This window comes from Mastomys coucha, unplaced genomic scaffold (assembly GCF_008632895.1).
Source record: "Mastomys coucha isolate ucsf_1 unplaced genomic scaffold, UCSF_Mcou_1 pScaffold10, whole genome shotgun sequence".
NCBI lineage: Eukaryota > Metazoa > Chordata > Mammalia > Rodentia > Muridae > Mastomys > Mastomys coucha.
In genome coordinates, this window is record NW_022196892.1 from 4,080,194 (window position 1) to 4,098,007 (window position 17,814).

The 17,814-nt window shown below is 47.2% G+C and overlaps 1 protein-coding gene across 2 annotated transcripts in view; it reads left to right on the forward strand.

Moving 5' to 3' along the window:
* The first annotated feature begins 11,572 nt into the window (after positions 1-11,572).
* Positions 11,573-17,814, forward strand: part of Ptprg (protein tyrosine phosphatase receptor type G) — a 680,661-nt gene continuing 674,419 nt past the window's right edge. The window contains exon 1 of one of the 2 annotated variants that reach the window (XM_031344861.1): positions 11,573-12,367. In XM_031344861.1, the coding sequence (XP_031200721.1) occupies positions 12,283-12,367 (85 nt within the window). In that variant the 5' untranslated portion in view covers positions 11,573-12,282. The remainder of the gene's footprint in view (positions 12,368-17,814) is intronic. The other variant, XM_031344870.1, reaches the window with a different exon arrangement.

Consider the following 17,814-nt stretch of genomic DNA (forward strand, 5'->3'; position numbering starts at 1 on the left):
TTTTTTTTTTTTTTTTGCTATCTTATTTCATTGGCCAAATCTTCCAGCGTAAGGCTGCTTAAAGTTGTAGAAGATGATACTCTTACCATGGTTCCAGTATGGGAAGCAAATAATTCAGTATTTCCCAACCAAGTATGTGAGGCTGTATGTATGTATGTATGTATGTATGTATGTATGTATGTGCATGCATGTGTATGAATATATGTTTTAAAACATTAAACCTTAATTTTTAGTGTTTAAAATACTAAGGCAACTTTTCTATTCCTTATTGGCTGAGTGATTTTTGTTTTGTTTTCTTTTGATTTTTGTTTTCAAGACAGGGTCTCACTATGTAGCCCTAGCTGACCAGAAACTCATTATGTAGACCAGGCTAGCTTCAAACTCACAGAGATTCACCTTCCTTCACCTCTCCTGTGCTGAGATGAATGGTCTGTACAACTACACTCATGATTAAGCCTTTGTTTAACCATGAATGGATATTGAGTTTTGCCACGTACTTGTGCTGTCTTGGTTGATATGGTAACATGGTTTTGTGGTTTTCTGTAGGTTTTTATTATGAGACAATATATTGATAGTTTAAAATACCAAACAGCTTAGGGGTGTGCAGAAAGTATATTGGATAATGGTTCGTTGTTTTATATTGATAGCAGACAACCAAAGTTTCATCCCAAGAAACCACATCAAGGTAGGAGAGAACTGACTGTACAACTCTGCCCTCTGACCAGACAGGCACACTATGGCATACTGTGTGTGCTCCCAGCACACTATACATATGTGCATATGCATGTGCTCTCTCTCTGTATATATATTTATATATGTATATGTGTGTGTATGTATGTGTACACACACACATATATGTATATCTATATAGAGATTAGAGAGGGGGGCATGGTTTCTCAGTGTAACAGCCCTGGCTGTCCTGGAACTTGCTTTGTATGCTAGGCCTGCCTCCCAAGTGCTGGGATTAAAGGCATGAGACACCATGCCCAAGAGTTCATTATTTTACTTAAAGTATATGGGTATTTTGCCTGTATATATGTCTGTACATAACAAGGAGGCCAGAAGAGGGCATCAAATATCCTGGAACTGGTGTTACAGATGGTTGTGAGCCCCCATGTGGGTGCTGGGAATTGAACCTAGGACTTCTAGAAGATCAGCAGGTGCTCTTCACCACTGAGCTATCTATCCAGCCCCCAACAGTACATTTTTTTTTTAATTAAAAAGAATATGGATGATGATAGGGCATCCTGTAGATATACTAAAAGCCCATGAACTGCACCTTAAATTCCATGATATATAAATTAGAAAAACAACCACTATAGAGACATCTCAGGGAGCTCTCACTTAGTTCCCCTCGATGGCAGCATGGTGGGAAACTGCATTATGACACCAGGGATATTCTGCCTTGCATTCTAAATATAATGTACTAGTAAGTAAGCTGATATGCTACTGGTACCTGCAAAATTCTTGGAAGCCAGCTGGGACAAACTGAAGCTGCATCTTCTGCTGGATTTCTAATCTTCTCTTTGTGGTCCTGCAGATTGAACACAGGGCCTTGTGTGTGAAGCAAGTGCTTGACTAGATGCTGTGCCTCCCGTCCCATTATTATTACTATCACTGTTGCTACCACCATGGACTGCACCATCCTGACTTCTGTCCATACCAGCACTTCTCCTTTTACCTTTACCTTCTGAAGGTTAAGTAGCATTTTGTACACACTACACACCTCAGTTGTTCTGTATAGCAATACACTACATAACAAGAATGCATGATTTCATCAATAAATGTGTATGTTGAGAATAACTGAAAAATGAAGACCTCAGTTTTGAAAGTCAAATTTATTGTGTAGTGGTTGTATCAGAGATATTTTCAGCAGTGAGTGACAAAGAACTTGTCTAACAGTAGTGTGAACAGATAGGAGAGCGGTACATATGTGAAGAAGTCTCAAGATTTGAAGAACATTATCCAAGACCCAAGGTTGTTGTTGTTTGTTTGTTTGTTTTTGTTTTATCCCCCAGCCTTCACCAACTGCTCTGTTATTCTCAACTTCAGACTTTAGGCCTCATGGTATCAAAAATTGCTGCCACAGCTCCAGGACTGCATCTATCTACTTCCAAGTGAGGAAGATGGGAGAAAGCAAAGGCAGTCTCACTCTATCCCCAGCCATACACTTTAAAAACATTTCACCCTGGGAAATTTCAATAACATACCATAAACCAATAAATAAATAAGTGCTTGCCTAACACGCCCAAGTCTCTGCATTTGATCCCCAAACCATAAAAACAAACAAACAAACAGGCTGAGTGGTAGAGTGCTAACTTTGCATGTACAAAATCCTGGGTTCTATTCCTCAGGACAGCGATAAATACAACGAACGCCAGCCGCCTGTCATAGAGCTTCTGGAGTGTCCAGATAATTAGCCAGCTCGTTGATTGTTTGTCCCCATTACTTCCTCAACTCTGGATATCTTCCCCCCTCCTATCTCACAGCAAGAGCACTGGATTCTGGATACATTCAACCACATCAGGCGTTACCTAGGTTCTAGGGATCCCAGGTCAAGTGGTCAGGCTTGCCAGTAGGCCCTGTGCCCACTGAGTCATCTTCAGTGTTTTAGATTACCTGCTTGGTGTGATAGTGTTCTTCCCCGAGTTGGTAAATAGATGGTTCCCCTTTAAGAATAAGCGCCACCCACCCAAATGCACAAGCTAGTCGTGTCTGCTCTCATCGTATTGGTCAGAAAGGACTCATGTGACTATCCCTAGTTGCAAAGGAGGAAGGAAAATCCCATCTATGAATTGAGCAGGGCTAGGATTGGAGCCAATAAGACTACACTGTAAACCCGTGTTCTCTCAGCAGCGAAGGAGGGTTGGAGAGCCAGGTATACAGTGAACACTCTCTGCCACACAGTTTACCGCACACCCATGCTGAAAGCAAGTGATTAATGTTCTTTAACTTTTGTTTTTAAATTACATTTAACTATCTGTATGTGTGTGCGTGCTTGGGCATGCGTACCACTGCACATGTGTGGAGGTCATAGGATTCTCTCCATCCACCGTGTGGGCCTCAATGATTGAACTCAGTTAATCACGCTCTGTAGACGGTCGGCCAGCTGGGCCATCTTGCTGGCCAGTATTAAGTGTTCTTTATGAAGCATTGGTGTGAGTAAACTTGCAGATGACTATTAAACAGCAAGACGATGAGTTAGGGTAACAGTAACTGGTCACATGACTTTGTAATAAACCAGTCCACTTGGATATTGGGTGCATCGTGGGATGAGCAACCTTTTCAGGGACAAGTTGTCGTGTTTCTGGTCATTTTCCTTAAAGCGAGTTGATTCTCTGAAATGAACGCTTAGTTTTTCTCACATCCCCCTGTTTGATATGCTGAAACGAATATGTTTCTAGGGCTTTTGAAAATCCTCTAATGAGTGCTGGCTGAGCAATGAGCCTCACAGTGTCACATAAGAATGAGAATTAGGTGGGTTTATCGTGGCGAAGCTGAGGGAGCTGCAATTCGACCTACTGACTAAATTTTCTCTGTTCAAGTCAGTTTCACAGCACTTCATCAAGGCAACAAGTGTCTAAGATGTTTTTTTCAGTGACTGTTTCAGTTTAAAATTTTCATGCCAGGCGTGAGAGTGGCGCCTGCAGATGCCAGCTCACAAATCAGGCGGCTCTCAGCTCCATGTAACTCCAGCTCTAGGAGATTGATGCCCTCTTCTGGCCTCCACGGGCCCCTGCACCCAAGTGCAGGTATACACACATAAAAATCTTAAAATTGTCTTCATGCTAGAAAAGTTTAAACATCTAAGACATCTAAAAGGGAAAATAAAACTGACTGGCAGTTTTGCTGTTCTCAGATGACCATATAAACATTTGAGAGTAGCTCCTTCCTGTTTTTAATTTAAATTTATTTTTTAAGATAGTGACTATACTTAGCTTTTATGGCTACATTAGGAATGAGAATAAACTGAGTAGTCGCCAAGCACACAATTCCAGAACGATGACAAAGTGATGGTAGCACCTACTCTGGGTTAAAAATGGATTTCCCTGTAGGGGCAGAAGGACCATAGACACAGTGATTATCCTGATGAGATTGCTATCAGCATTTGCTATCTGGAAGTTAAGCATCACTGAGGAAGTTTAAAATACAGGCATCAGGCAGTGGTGTATTCCTTTAATCCAGGCAGAGGCAGGGGCAGGCAGGCAGTGGTGTATTCCTTTAATCCAGGCAGAGGCAGGGGCGGGGGCGGGGGCAGAGACTGGATTCCTGAGTTCAGGGTCAGCCTGGTCTACAAAGCTAGGTCAGCCAGGACTACAGAATGAGGAAATTTAAAACAAAGGGAACCCCTGTCCCGATTACTGCTTAACTATCAACCATTGTCTTAAATTTCTCCAAACACCTAGATTTATGAAAAATAAGCCTAAAACTGTGGCTGTCAGGCAATGTGGCAGTTGCTCTTTGAAGGAGACTTTCACTTTACAATCTTTTAACACACTGTTTCTCCTGCTGGGTAGTTTCTTTTAAGGGTGGAGGTTTTTGATTTTTGTTTTTGTTTTCCCTTCCAGTATTAGTTTCTTTTGATTTTTGGTTTGTCAGACCTTCCCACTTCTGACAAGCCTGGCTCGTCCACTTCTGACTGCAGTTCCACCACATGTGACAGGTTCCCGCCTACAGCTCAGCCTACGCCCAGCCTATGACTGGGCTCTAACTTAATTAATTTTTAAAATTTATTTATTTATGTGTAGGATTGTTTTTCATTCCTGTGAATGTGTGCACCACTTGTATGCAGTGCCCTTGGAGTCCTGAGTGGGGCTTTCAATCCTCCAGAACTGGAGCCACAGACCCTTGGTAGCCACCACATGGCTGCTGGAAATCAAGCCCAGGACCTCTTGAGACGCAGTCGGTTCTTTTGACCCTCAGTCATTTCTCCAGCCCAACCTCCAATTTTTAAAATATCTTTACATATTTTTTTGTGAATAAAAAATTTTCAAATAAAGTTAAATATATATAAAGTATGCCTACCTGGTGCCCACAGAGGCCAGAAGAGGGCGTCAGATCCCCTGGAGCACAGATGGTTGTGAGCCTCCGTGGGTATGGGTGCTAGGAACTGAACCTAGTGTAAGAGTAGCCTGTGCTCTTAGCCACCGAGTCTTCTCTAGCCCTATTGTCCTGATTTTTCTGTTTCTTTTGCAATTTTTTTTTGGGGGGGGGGCAGGCTTAGCCTGCCCTTGAACTTCTAACCCTCTGTCTTTACCTCCTAAGGGCTTTTATTACAAAAGTTGCAAGTGTGAATCACCTCTGTTGGTTAATCTTGGTTGACAGTTTTATCAATTCAGGACTCAGCAAAAACAAATTGCTGGGCTCATCTAGTAGGACTTTTCTTGATTAGGTTATTTGAATGAGAAGACCCACCCTAAGCATCTCCCAGTGGCTACTGACATCAAAGGAGGTCCACAAGAAAGCTTTGCTTTGCCAGGCGGTGGATGGCACGCCTTTAATCCCAGCACTTGGGAGGCAGAGACAGGCAGATTTCTGAGTTCGAGGCCAGCCTAGTCTACAGAGTTAGTGAGTTCCAGGACAGCCAGGGCTATACAGAGAAACCCTGTCTCAAATAAAAAGAAAAAAGAAAAAGAAAAAAAAAAAAGAAAGAAAGAAAAAGAAAAAAAAGAAAGCTTTGCTTTTTGCCTCATTCCCTTGGCATCTCTCTGGCATGTTTATCCTGTTGGTGTTTTGTTTCTGGTGCCACTGAACTCCTTTGCCGATATTACAACTCAACTTTATCAGGCTTCCAACACAACTTGAAAAGCAATAACTTTCCTGGACCTTTTCAGGCCTTCAGCATGAAGTTGGCCTGCTGAGGCATCCAGTTAACAGATGGAGCACTTAACAGATTCTCAACCTCTCCATTATGAAGATGGCTGTCTTAGTTAGTGTTTCCATTGCTGCAAAGAGACACTATGACCAAGGCAACTCTTATAAAGGACAACATTTAATTGGAGCTGGCTTACAGTTTCAGAGGTTCAGTCCATTATCATCACAGCAGGAAGCATGGCAGTGTTCAGAAAGAAACAGTGCTGGAGAAGGAAATGAGAGTTCTACATCTTGATCCAAAGGCAGCCAGGAGAAGACTCTCTTCCATCCTGGGTGGAATTTAAGCATAGGCCACACTTCCTCCAACAAGGCCACACTTACTCCAACGAGGCCTTGCCTCCTAATAGTCTCATTTCCTATGACCAAGCATATTCAAACCACCACATTAGCCGTGGTCAGACTGCCCAGACTATATCCTGTAAGTCAACTTTGATGGTTTGAATGACAGTGGTCCCCATGAACTTATTTGTTTGAATACTTAATCCCAAGTTAGTAGAGCAGTTTAGGAAAAATTAGGAGATGTGGCCAAAGAATGAGAAGGAGCCAGAAGATTAGAACATATTGCCCAAGTTAGTAAGAGCCCAAGCAGAGCACTTCTGTCAGAGGCCAAGAGAAGCCAGATTGAATCAGTCAGCTTTGAGAGGAGTTTGAGCCAGAACAGCTGAGTTGAACTAGCCAGCCAGAGTTTAGAGAGAACCAGAAAGGGTGAGCTTATTCAGCAGTAAGTCTCAGAGGCTGAAAACATTCTAGGCCTAGCTAAGATTGTATGGAGGCTAGAAGCTTCCAGGATTAGGCCTAGGTTAGCAGACTGAGGCAGTAAGTCTCAGAAATGACAATTATATCAGGCAAATAAAAAAATACTTTTACATTTTTTGATATAAGGTATCATGTAGTTCAGGCTAGCTTTAAACCTGCTACATGGTAGAGGCTAGCTTGGAAGTTGTGATAGTCCTGCTGCCTCCCAAATACTAAAGTTATACGTATGAGCCACTACACCCTGGGTCCCATCAAAAATTCTAAACATAATTGGATCAACTGGAAACCTAGGCAGTCAGGCCAGAGGGGTGAAAATCTCCTGTGGTTAAGATTAGGTACCTGCCCATGCTGACCTGGTACCCACCAGTGAACGTGGTGGATGGAGTGGGGCAGAGGGAGGCAGAGAATTTGCAACCATCTGGAGTTTTGCACAAAGGAAAACTGGGATGGTATTTCTAGAAGAAATGGAAGCTGAGCAGCTAGAAAATAACAGATGTTCACTCTCTATCACATTGCTGCGTGAACAGATAACAGTAATAGCTTACATTTATTAAATGCTTATTAGGTATCTGGCACTGCTCTAAGTACTTTATGTATATTAATTCCTTTTAATCCTCTCTATTTAGGAGTTGAAGCAGTTGTTTTCCCATGTTACACAGGAGGAAGCCGAGGCATGAAGTGGCTACTCTGTCTGTCATTATGCAAACGTAAACAACAGGAGAACTCAGCTAAGCTGGCCTGGAGGCCATTGCCCCTAACCATAGTCTGCATGGATAAATGGCCCCTGACTTAGGATGGTTTGATTTCTGATGTGCTGACCATGATAGGAAGGCAACCAGCACTTAGCAGAAGCCACATTTTAAATTTTGAACTTTGAATTGTGATCTTTTTCCTGACTAAGGGTATGCCTTGTGATACTCACTGGACATGCTAGGTCCCCGAGGACTTAGGTGGCCAGCGGGTCACAAGGAGAAACAGTGTGCTGTGTTACTAAACTATACCCAATGGTTCTGTGTCTTATGGTGTTTTCTTTTGCTTCCCTTTCTTCAATGTCTTTCTGTCTCTCTTGTCCTTTCATTTTGTGAGACAAAATGTTGATACAAGCTAGGATGCTCTGGGAGGAGGTGAGAAGTTAACTGAAGAGGTTCGTTCTCTTGATTAATTATTGATTTTATGTGGCTCAGATGACTTTGGGTCGTGCCACCCCTGGACAGGTGGTCTTGTGTTGTATAAAAAAGGTAGCTGAGGGGCTGGCGAGATGGCTCAGCGGGTAAGAGCACCAATTGCTCTTCTGAAGGTCCTGAGTTCAAATCCCAGCAACCACATGGTGGCTCACAACCATCCATAATGAGATCTGACGCCCTCTTCTGGTGCATCTGAAGACAGCTACAGTGTACTTGTAATAAATAAATAATAAATAAATCTTTAAAAAAAAAAGAAAGAAAGGTAGCTGAGCTGGGCACTGTGGCTCATGTCATTAATCCCAGCACTCAGGTGGCAGAGGCAGGCAAATCTCTGTGAGTTGAATCTCTCTAGAGAGCAAATTCCAGGAGAGCCAGGGTTGTTACACAGAGAATTTTTGTCTCCATTAAAAAATAAAAAAGTAGCTGAGCAAGTAGCCCCTCCATGGCTTCTGCCAGTTCCTGCCTGCCTCCAGATTCTAGCCTTGGCTTTCCATCTCTAGAATTGATGGACTATTATTTGTAAGCTAAATAAATCATTTTCTTCTCCAAATTGGTTTTGTCACAACAACAGAAACTACACTAGGACATAGGACAAGGACACTGTACAGCCCCGGCCAGTCTTCCATTTGTGATCCTCCTGCCTCAGCCTCAGGAGTACTGTGATAACAGGTCTATGGCAGCAAATCAGGCTAATTTTTATTTACTGGGCTGTAAGACCTCAGACAGCAACAGGCATTGGTACTCCCAGAGACCCAGGGTAGGCAGGGTTCTAATGTGCTCTTCAAGATGCCCACCCTCTCATATGGGACACCCTCTTCCTGAGAGTGACTGAGACTTGACATGGGGCTGGATGGTTACTCCCTTGATGGGACGGACGGTCTTCTAGTACAGAAGTGGTGGGATAGTCACTCTCAAGATTCTAGCCAAAGCAGAGAATTTTTACTGTTTTTGAAGGATGTTACAAAGAGTCAGAGGGACTGAAAATGAACACACCCTTTGGCTAACAACCAGCAAGAAACAAGACTGTTGTCCTATAACACTGGAAGCTGAGTTCTCTATGATTAGAAGAGAACCTCCCAGCTCCAGAGTCATCAACCCGGTTTACACCTTGGTTCAGCTCCACACCTCCACCCCCCCCACCCCCCCCACCCCCGCATTGTGAAAAGTTAAGGGTAAGCTCCAGTTCGATTAAGGGAGTAACCATCCAGCCCCATGTCAAGTCTCAGTCACTCTCAGGAAGAGGGTGTTCCATATGAGAGGGTGGGCATCTTGAAGAACATATTAGAACCCTGCCTACCCTGGGTCCCTGAGAGTACCAATGCCTGTTATCAGGGGCTTGTTATCAGTAGCAGTGGCTTTCCTTCGAAGTTTTTAAGTGGCCAGCATGCTGCCAAGCTCCTTCCTCCAGGTGTGCTCACTGCTTCCTGCTGCCCCCATACCACCTGACAGGGATGGTGGCCAATCACCAGGTAGAAAAACAGCAGGTGTGTCTCTAGGTCATTTTTGTGCCACTACAACTTGACACTGGGGCTTGTATATTCACTTTGCAGTTGGTTCCTGAACAAGGTTGTGTAATAGGCCAGTGAATTGTTTGTGAACTTAAACTAAAAAGGGACAAGCTCTGACGCTAGGTGGGCTAGGCTTGAAGTTAGGATTCTCCTGCCTTGGCTTCCTGAGTGCTGAGATCACAGGCATGTGCTAATGGGCCCGGCTAAAACATTTAGATTTGGAGGGAGCTGATGGAACTTGATGTGTGCTTTTAATACTATGTTGTGGTAAACTTCAGCCTGGGGTCCCAGGACAGGCACCAGCCCAGACAAACTAAAAGGGATAGGGTCCCATACACTGTAAGAGGCATAAGCATTCACTCTCCAAGTTGAACAACTGGGTTACTGGAGCTCCTTCTTTGCTTTTCACACTTAATGTCTTCTCAACCACCCCTCCACTGACTTTCCGCAGGTGAGGTAGACAGGTTGGCATGCCCCGTTCTTAGTATCCCCAGCACAGAGTGGATGTGCAGTTCATTTGTTGAACCAGTAAACAGTGCACAGAAAGAATTCAGCATTGCCCAAAGGGCAGCACTTATGTCAGTTTCACAGACAAAGCTGCGCTGAGGACGCTCACCCCCGTGTGATTCAAGTCCCACCAACTGATTGTTAAAATCCGGAGCCACCTCGAAGAAAGCAGTCATTTGTGCTAGGGTCATTTTAACGTATCCCACTCTTACTGGCACTGGAATACCCACCCCTCCAACACATTTTTTCATGGGAACTGGTCATTATAAGCATTCAAGAGCGACTCTTGAGTGCAACAAAACCAGGAAGAGCCAAACAGATGGGTCTCATTGCCCAGCCCGGGGAGGGAGTTTGCCGGGTTTGGCTAAAGATAGATCTGGGGGCCCTACCCAGGAACTTCCTGGCATTTACTAGTTTTGCACCCCAAACGTAACTTTTCAGAGGTTTTTCCTTTGGAATTGTGGGTGCGAAACTGCTAACCACACCAAGCCGCAGGCTCTCAGAACATCTGTATATTATTTGAAAACCGAAAGAACATCCGGTTGGGATGTTTGGGTGGTGGGTGTGGGACAGTGCGGCGCTGGATGAAAACGCAAGAGGACACTTTAAAAACACGTCCATATCGTTTTCAAAGACAGACAGAAAAACTATGAAAAGAATTACAAATGGCTAATTACGTTGGCTCAATTACCAAATTTGATGAAAAAAAAAAAACCTGCTTCCCTCACTTTTAGCACCGACATAGGAGGAAAAAATAGGTTGCTGAGACGCCCAAGCGATAAAGATCTCAGTGAGAGCCAAGGGACAAAACTCATTACAGATAAGCCTAGTCCTTGCATTTCCCCCGATGCCTCCGCCTGGAGCTTACTTAAGCAGCGTCTCCTAGGGCGGCTGCGGGGAAACCAGTCCTGCCCCGCGGTGCTGCTTTCCCCTGCCCCGGGTGAGAGACGCACTTCATTCGCCCTCTGCCTAACCAGGCCAAGTTGTAGCCACCTTCTTCCCGAAGCCGAGAGTTGGGAAAACTCCGCGACAGACCTTCGTAGTTTGGGGAAAGCGGGTGTGGGCCTGGGATCGACCCCGTTCCTTGCCCCATCTCCCAGCGGTAGACTCGGTCAATGGAAGCTCAGAAAGGGGGAAGGAAAAAAAAATCCAATCTCAATGAAACCTGAGAGCAAAGGCCGCTGGGCTTTGTCTCTTAGCCCCGGAATGCAGCAGGAGAGGGACGCCGGAGGTGCACCCCGCCGAGTCACCGTCAAGGTGGTGAGGCCATTCGGAAGTCCTCTCTCCTTGAAAAAGGTAGCTGCCGGTCTCTTCCCCTCCCCCAGATTGCAACCGGACCAACCTTTCCCCCTCCCCCAAGTCCCGGATCCATGAACCAGGCCAGAGATCTCTCCGAATCCACACTTCGTCTTTAAGAACTCGAAAATGGAGCAAAGCCACGCAGATCCTTGAAGGCATCTGGTCTCTTCCCTGTCTTCAGGGTTACCAGCTCCCCTAAACGCACACTCTTGGCACACCCTTAGCCCTTGGCACGCCTGGAGAGGAGAGTAGTGTAAGTCCTTGGAAGCGGGAGCCCAGCGCTGCCGCTTTAAGAGAGTGCAACGCGCGCCCCCGCCGCCGGCAGCTCGGGGATGCGCGCCACCGCGTGCCCGTGCTTGCGCGCCCGCGCCGCCGCGCGCCCCCAGCTCGCTCGCTCGCCCGCTCGCCGGCTTTAAAGTCTCTGCCAGGATCCATGCTCACATGTTACTTCCTGTATGGAGGCATGGCCAGTTTCCAGCCCCGCGCTCTCGGTTCCTCCCCAGCCTGCGCCGGAGCCACAACTTTCAGGAGCATGGACTGAAGGCGCCCTCGCCCCGGCGCCCCTCTGAGATCCTTTGTGTTTCCCTGCGCTCCACTGGCCGATTCTGTTCTGGGGGGCTCTGCGCTCCGCCCCGCCGCTTCCCTCCCTTTCCCCGCTCGCAGACATGCCTCCTTCCTTGCCGGGGCCCTGGAAGGAGCTGCCCGCCTGAAGCCCGGAGCCGCCGCGCCGCGCACAGCCCCGCCGTCGCCTGCCGGTTCTCGGGCTGCGCTGCGCTGCCGACTCAACTTGGGGCTCTTCTGCTGCTAGCCGCCGCCACCCGCGGTCCCTGCCTGCTCCGGGCCCCGGGCTCTGCCGCGGAGCGTCTTCTCGCCCTGCTTTATCGGCTGGATCGTGTCTGAGCGGAAAGCAGCCCTTCTCCTTTGAGAGGATCGTCCCTAGCGTGGCTTTGCATTCCCGGTCACTTTTTGAGGTTTTCCCGGGAGCGCTTGGCAGCTTCCCGGATTCCTGCGGGACCAGTCGTCGGCTGTGGGGGGCCCGAGTGGCGGGCGAACCGAGAAAACCTCCAGGCTTAGCGGAGCCTCGCTCGGAAGCAAGAACTTATTCAACAAGTTTACCCCCCCTGCTTTTCTCTTTTCGATGTGCGTTTTCGGACATGCGGAGGTTACTGGAACCGTGTTGGTGGATTTTGTTCCTGAAAATCACCAGTTCTGTGCTCCATTATGTGGTGTGCTTCCCGGGTGAGTGCGGGCCGCGGATGGGACGCGGCTCCGGCCCGCGCGCTGGGTATGCGGAGTTGTCGCCGGAGCGCGGAGCTTGGGCGCCAGTCTAGGGACCGCGGAGAGGGTGAAGGGGGGCCGGGCTACGGAGGAGGAAAGAGAGCTCTGCTTCATTTGGCTCCGGCAATGTTCTAGGAGGCTGATGGTCAGAGAGGGCTGAAGCAGTGGCGGGCTGGAAAGGGAGGATTGGGGACTCAGAGATGGGCTCTGACTGTGGCTTGGGAAGCTTGAAGCATCTGGAGTTGGGGAGGGCGGGGAGGGGGGGGAGGCGACTTGCTTTGCTGATCCGGAGCTCCTCGGGAGGGCTAGAGTTGCAGGATGTCTGGGGAGATTGGCTGTGGGAATGATGCTCTGGTGGTTTGAGTAATCTGGGGGTGCTCCCGTTTCTTCTGCGGGGATAGAAGGAGCTCTTAACCGTGGCTTACTTTGCATCCCCCCCCCGACCCTTTGTAAGGGGGAGGGCGGTATTTGGGGATGGAAAGCGGAGGCTGGCTGCAGAGGAGTCAGGATGTAGGGAGCAGCCCGCGTTCTAGTCGCCGGGGCCGCCTCCTTTCAGCCTTGCTCCGGGCTGAGGTGCGGGCTACGCCTCAGTGCAAGCAGGAGGCAGCTCCCTAGACGCGGGGGGCCTGGGAGCCTCGGGAGGGCAGGAAGCAGTGAGCAGGGAGTTTTTGGCTAGATCCCTGCTTTACTGGGCTTGCGGCCCCTTTCTGTATCACTCTTTTGGGCTGGGTTGCGGTGGTCCAAGTGCAGGGCTCGGGGTCGACAGCTGGGTAGCTTCTGGCGTCCGGGCAGATTTTTTGCTGTCTGGCGCGCCCTCCCTATCTTCATCTTTGCCCTTTTGCAGGCTGAGTGTGCCTGCTAGATCTAGATCCAGACACGCTCATTTTCTAGCCAGGTTAAGGCTAGAACAATATTGGCCACACGACAATCCTAAATCACTGCACGTACCGGTGTGCAGCTCGGCGACCCTCCACTTCCAGCCTTCAGCTCACACCCTCCCCCCTCGGTGAGGGCAGAGGCCAGCCGCCTTCCTCTTCTCTTGCTGAGTCGGAGGGCTGCAGCTCAAGCTGCCCAGCTCCTTCTCAGTGGGTGAAGGCCACGTCCTCTCCCCTGGCTCAGGGAAAGAGGTGGGCCAAGAGGGCGCGATTTGCTTTTCTTTCCTCGATCTCCTAAGGACAGAACACCCAGTTTTTCTGCTTTCTCATCTGCCTGTTCTGGAATATTTGGAGGCGGCGGTTATTCTAATCAAGAAATAAGAAACGTGCCACACTGTTTCCGTTTTCCTTGTTTAATAGCAGCTTATGTTCCGGCTGCGAGAGCGCGGGGTTTTGGTGCAGCGGGTACCCCCAACCCCGTCGTGCACCTAGGAGCCAGGCTCGAGGACCCTCGCTGTTCCCGGGGATCCTCTCTAAGGGGACTGGAAGCGAGTGATCCCCTCTTTGAAGGTTTGAGGGTGGTTGTGAGGGACAGAGGGCAAAACCCTGCGGTTCTTCGGCCCCTTTTCCTCGGCGCATCCTCCTGTCTCAGGAGCTGTCTACCGAGCTCGGTGAGGGTGCGCGTGCCTACTCACTAGGAGGCCTGGGGTTTACCCACTAGGGTCCTGTCTCTATGGAAGTAGACGCTGAGGAGCATCTCCTCTGAGAATCAGCACCTTTCCCCCTTAGAGACAGTAGGGCAACATTTGTTTTTATTATTGCCTTTGACTACCCCCCCGCCCCTTGTCAGGGATTTACCAGCTGAGTGCGATCGGGTGCACATGGGGCTGAGCCTAGTAAGGGTCACTTTTTAATAAGGGCGGTGGGAGGCAGCCTTGCAAAACAGAAATTTCCAATTCCAATTCTGGCTGACTCCCCCAGGCTCTAGCCAGTTTTTCTACAATGATTTTCTTCCCTCTGGTGTCTGAGGCTTGCAACCCAGTGTGGGACCGATAGGGATGCCTCCTTGTCAAGGCTTGGTCCGGTTCAGTTTTCCTCATTTTCCGTCTCTGTTCAAGCTTCGAGGTACCTTGCCTGTACCCTCAACCGGGAGCGGAGGGGTATTTGTTAGAGGCACAGGAAAAACAGCTTTTGGAATCAGGCAAAGTTAAAATGTCACAGCCCTGGGAGATGCTATGCTGGCTTCAGGTTTTCTGAGGGTGGTGGGGTGCAGCTGGACCCCAGGGGGCGCCCCAGAGCCACCCATCAGGCTTCTGCCTCCACTAGACCTGCTCAACCACCTGCACACCAAGGGGTCGGGGCGCGCACGTCCAGGTGCCCAGGCTGGGGGTCTGCGACATCTGGCGCTTAGGCGGTGCCCACAGCTCGATGCTGCCGCCCGTGGTAGGCTAGAAAACCCTTGGGGACCGTTGTTCGCTTTGGGACCCAGCGCTTCTTGCTGCTATAGTTTTAGAAACGTATTTTAGCTAACAATTTTAGCTTTTGGTTTTCAATTAGGTTTCTCTTTGTGAGTTCTTAACCAAAATCTCGTATTGGCTATTTTTTTGTTTGTTTTTAGAATCCCACCGACTTCTCAGCTGCCAGTGAGCCCCCAGCTCCTGTTCAGAATTCAGTTACTGTGGTTTAGGGAGGCCTTTGGAAGCTGCTAGGCTTGGGTGCTTGCCAGCGGTCGTTCGGAAGCAGGGTTCTAGCTCTGAACAGCGCGGGGAGTGTGGGATCCCTGCCACAGCTGGTGGTACAGATGATGTCTTCGAAGTGCTGAGGGGAAGTATTAGCAAACATGACAGTGGACACTGTATTTTTCTAAATCTAAAACATTAGTATGGGAAAAACATGCGACAACATAGTGGATTCTTAGATATTTTCCCTGAAGTCTCAACAGTTTTCAGTGTTTTTAATCCAGATTTTCAACCTCCACTATAGTAGGTGAGGGGAGGGGGCTCTAACATGAGCTGGAGTGAGCACTTGAATCCTTGATCCTCCCTCCTGCCTTCACCTCCCTGAGCGGGTGGTGGTTACAGGCCCAGTATCAACATATAATTTTAAATAAAATTTGAGTGTGGTTGATTTAAATATTTGTTTTTTATCCCTGGACTTTGGGAACTGAACCATCTCTGACATGATGTAAAGTATATTACTTGAAAGGGTTAGCTTTTATTCCCCACACAATCTACTTTTGCATTGTTTAGCTATTCATACAGAATCATATAAGACAATTTCTTTTTTCTTTTGACTCTCAAAGTAATACTCTTTTATTTTGATATCCTGTGTCATGATCACGTTACATCTATTATGTGATTCGAATACTTCAGAAGCAGGAGCCGGTCTGGTTTTGGTCTGGATGTGTCCCGATTGAATGATCCACATCTGGTGTCCAGTGACTCCTGGACAGCAACAGGCTTCTCCACTTACTATGTATGCGATTTGGGTGTCTCAGTGTCCATCACTGGACTCCTTAGGCAGAAATAGGAATGGAGTTCAGAAGTCCTCGGTCTTCCTCTCACAAGCTGGGTGAGATCTGAAAGGTTTCTTATTCCATCTCAATCAATTCTTGTGAGAGAGAAGACTTCTTTATCTTTTGACGTGGTTATGGGATCAAATCTTCCGTGTCCCTTTCCAAATGTCGCTTATGGTGAGGATTGCTGATGTGAGAACCCAAACACAAGCAGGCATGTGGACAAACAAGCATAGCTACAAGAAGGGATACCTGAGTCTTCCAAAATAAAGAGGTATCTTGGAAAGAATGGTTGACTTGAAGAAGGGGCATTCAGTAGAAGAGCTTTGAGAAGCGCAGTTTATACTGAAGCAAATACGGTTCTTACATGAAGCTGTTCAGGGAGTATTGATGGTTTAATGCTGTAAGAAAAAGCAAGCCCAAAACAGAAAACAACAGCCACAAAACCAAAAAAAACCCAAACCGCTCTTCAGGTTTAGCATTTCTATTACTCCTGAGTTCACATTAAAATCACCTGCATGCAAGCACTTGTTGGAAGGAATGCTTGTGCCCTACTGAGCCCTGAACTGCCTCTTCTTCCTGCTCTCTTTTTCCTGTGGCCAGCTCTTTAGCCACAGAAGGAGTGACACCCCTGAGCCTTGTCTGGGCAAGAAAGGTCATGGGACCACGCTGGTGGGCTGGCCTGTAACACAATGCCTTCTGTGGTAAACAGAAGGCATGCTTTTATTCTTTGTTTCTGTCTAGTGTTTTAATGGTAGCCTGTGGTCATTGTCGTGCAAGGTGCAGATGACAGGTGTGTGGATCATCAACACTTTCATCTTGGGCCATATCTCTTGTGTTTATAACTTGGAACTTTATAGGAAGACCTCAGGGTATCAAAGTTCCATCTACAGTGGTGATGCCCTCTAGTCAGCCTGTGATCTACCTTGGTTCCAGGGTGACTGAACCTGGTTCTTGGATGTTGAATGGTTATCACTGGCCCTTGAATTCTGTCTCTACCAGTGCAGGGAATAAAATACATGTATTTCTAGTAATAAAGCAAAGCCAAGGAATAAGTTCTCTGTGCTCAGTTCTCCCCCTGCACTTGATCTAGGTTAAAGCAGTAGCCTATGCAGTAGAGGGAGAGGCTCATGGAGTGAAACTTGTTCTCAGGAGAGCTGGTTCTCAATAGGCCTGGAATTTGGCTTTGGTCACTGGCCTTGGCTCAGCACTAAGTGAGATCATCTTCTACCAATGTTGGCTTCTCTAGATCTGCACGAAGTGTTGGCAGGATTAAAGATCACAGTCCTCCAACACTCAGGAGGCAGAGGCAGGAGGATCTCTGTGAGTTCAAGGCCAGCCTGGTCTACAAGATGAGTTCCAGGTTGCCTGGGCTCTTTTACACAGAGAAACCCTGTCTCAAAAACAAAACAAAGCAAAACAAAGCAAACAAAACAAAATAAAACAAAACAAAACAAAGCAAAACAGAACAGATCTGTTCCTAGTCTTAGAAATGAGAGCAACCATGTTGCTGGCTGAGAACTTCATGGGAAGCCATGACAGTTCTCTGCCCTCAGAATCAAGTGTCCCTTTATGAAAGAGTATCTGATATCAATTTCATTTTAAATTATTTTTGATATTACATTTATGTGGTATTGTACATAAAGGGGGTGTCATTGTGGCTTTGGGATTTAAGTTTGATGCCTAGCATTGAAAAACAAAATCTGAATGTTTCAAAATCCTGTATTTATTACAACCCCTCAGTTTTTGAATTCTTTGGTTCCAAAGTCTCAGAACTAGATAAATATTAATCTCTTTAAAAGATTAGTATCTTGTAGCAAGAGTAGATGAACTACACTTTGAAAAAAGACCTAGGTGGGCTTGGAATGTAGTTCAGTTACCCCAGCTTGCATAATGTAGGCATGGTGCACTTGGGAGGTGGAGGCAAGTCTGTGTGTCAGAAGTTCAAGGTCATCCACAGTTAAAATACAAAGTTGAAGCTACGTAACAGTAAATAGACCGTGTGTGTGTGTGTGTGT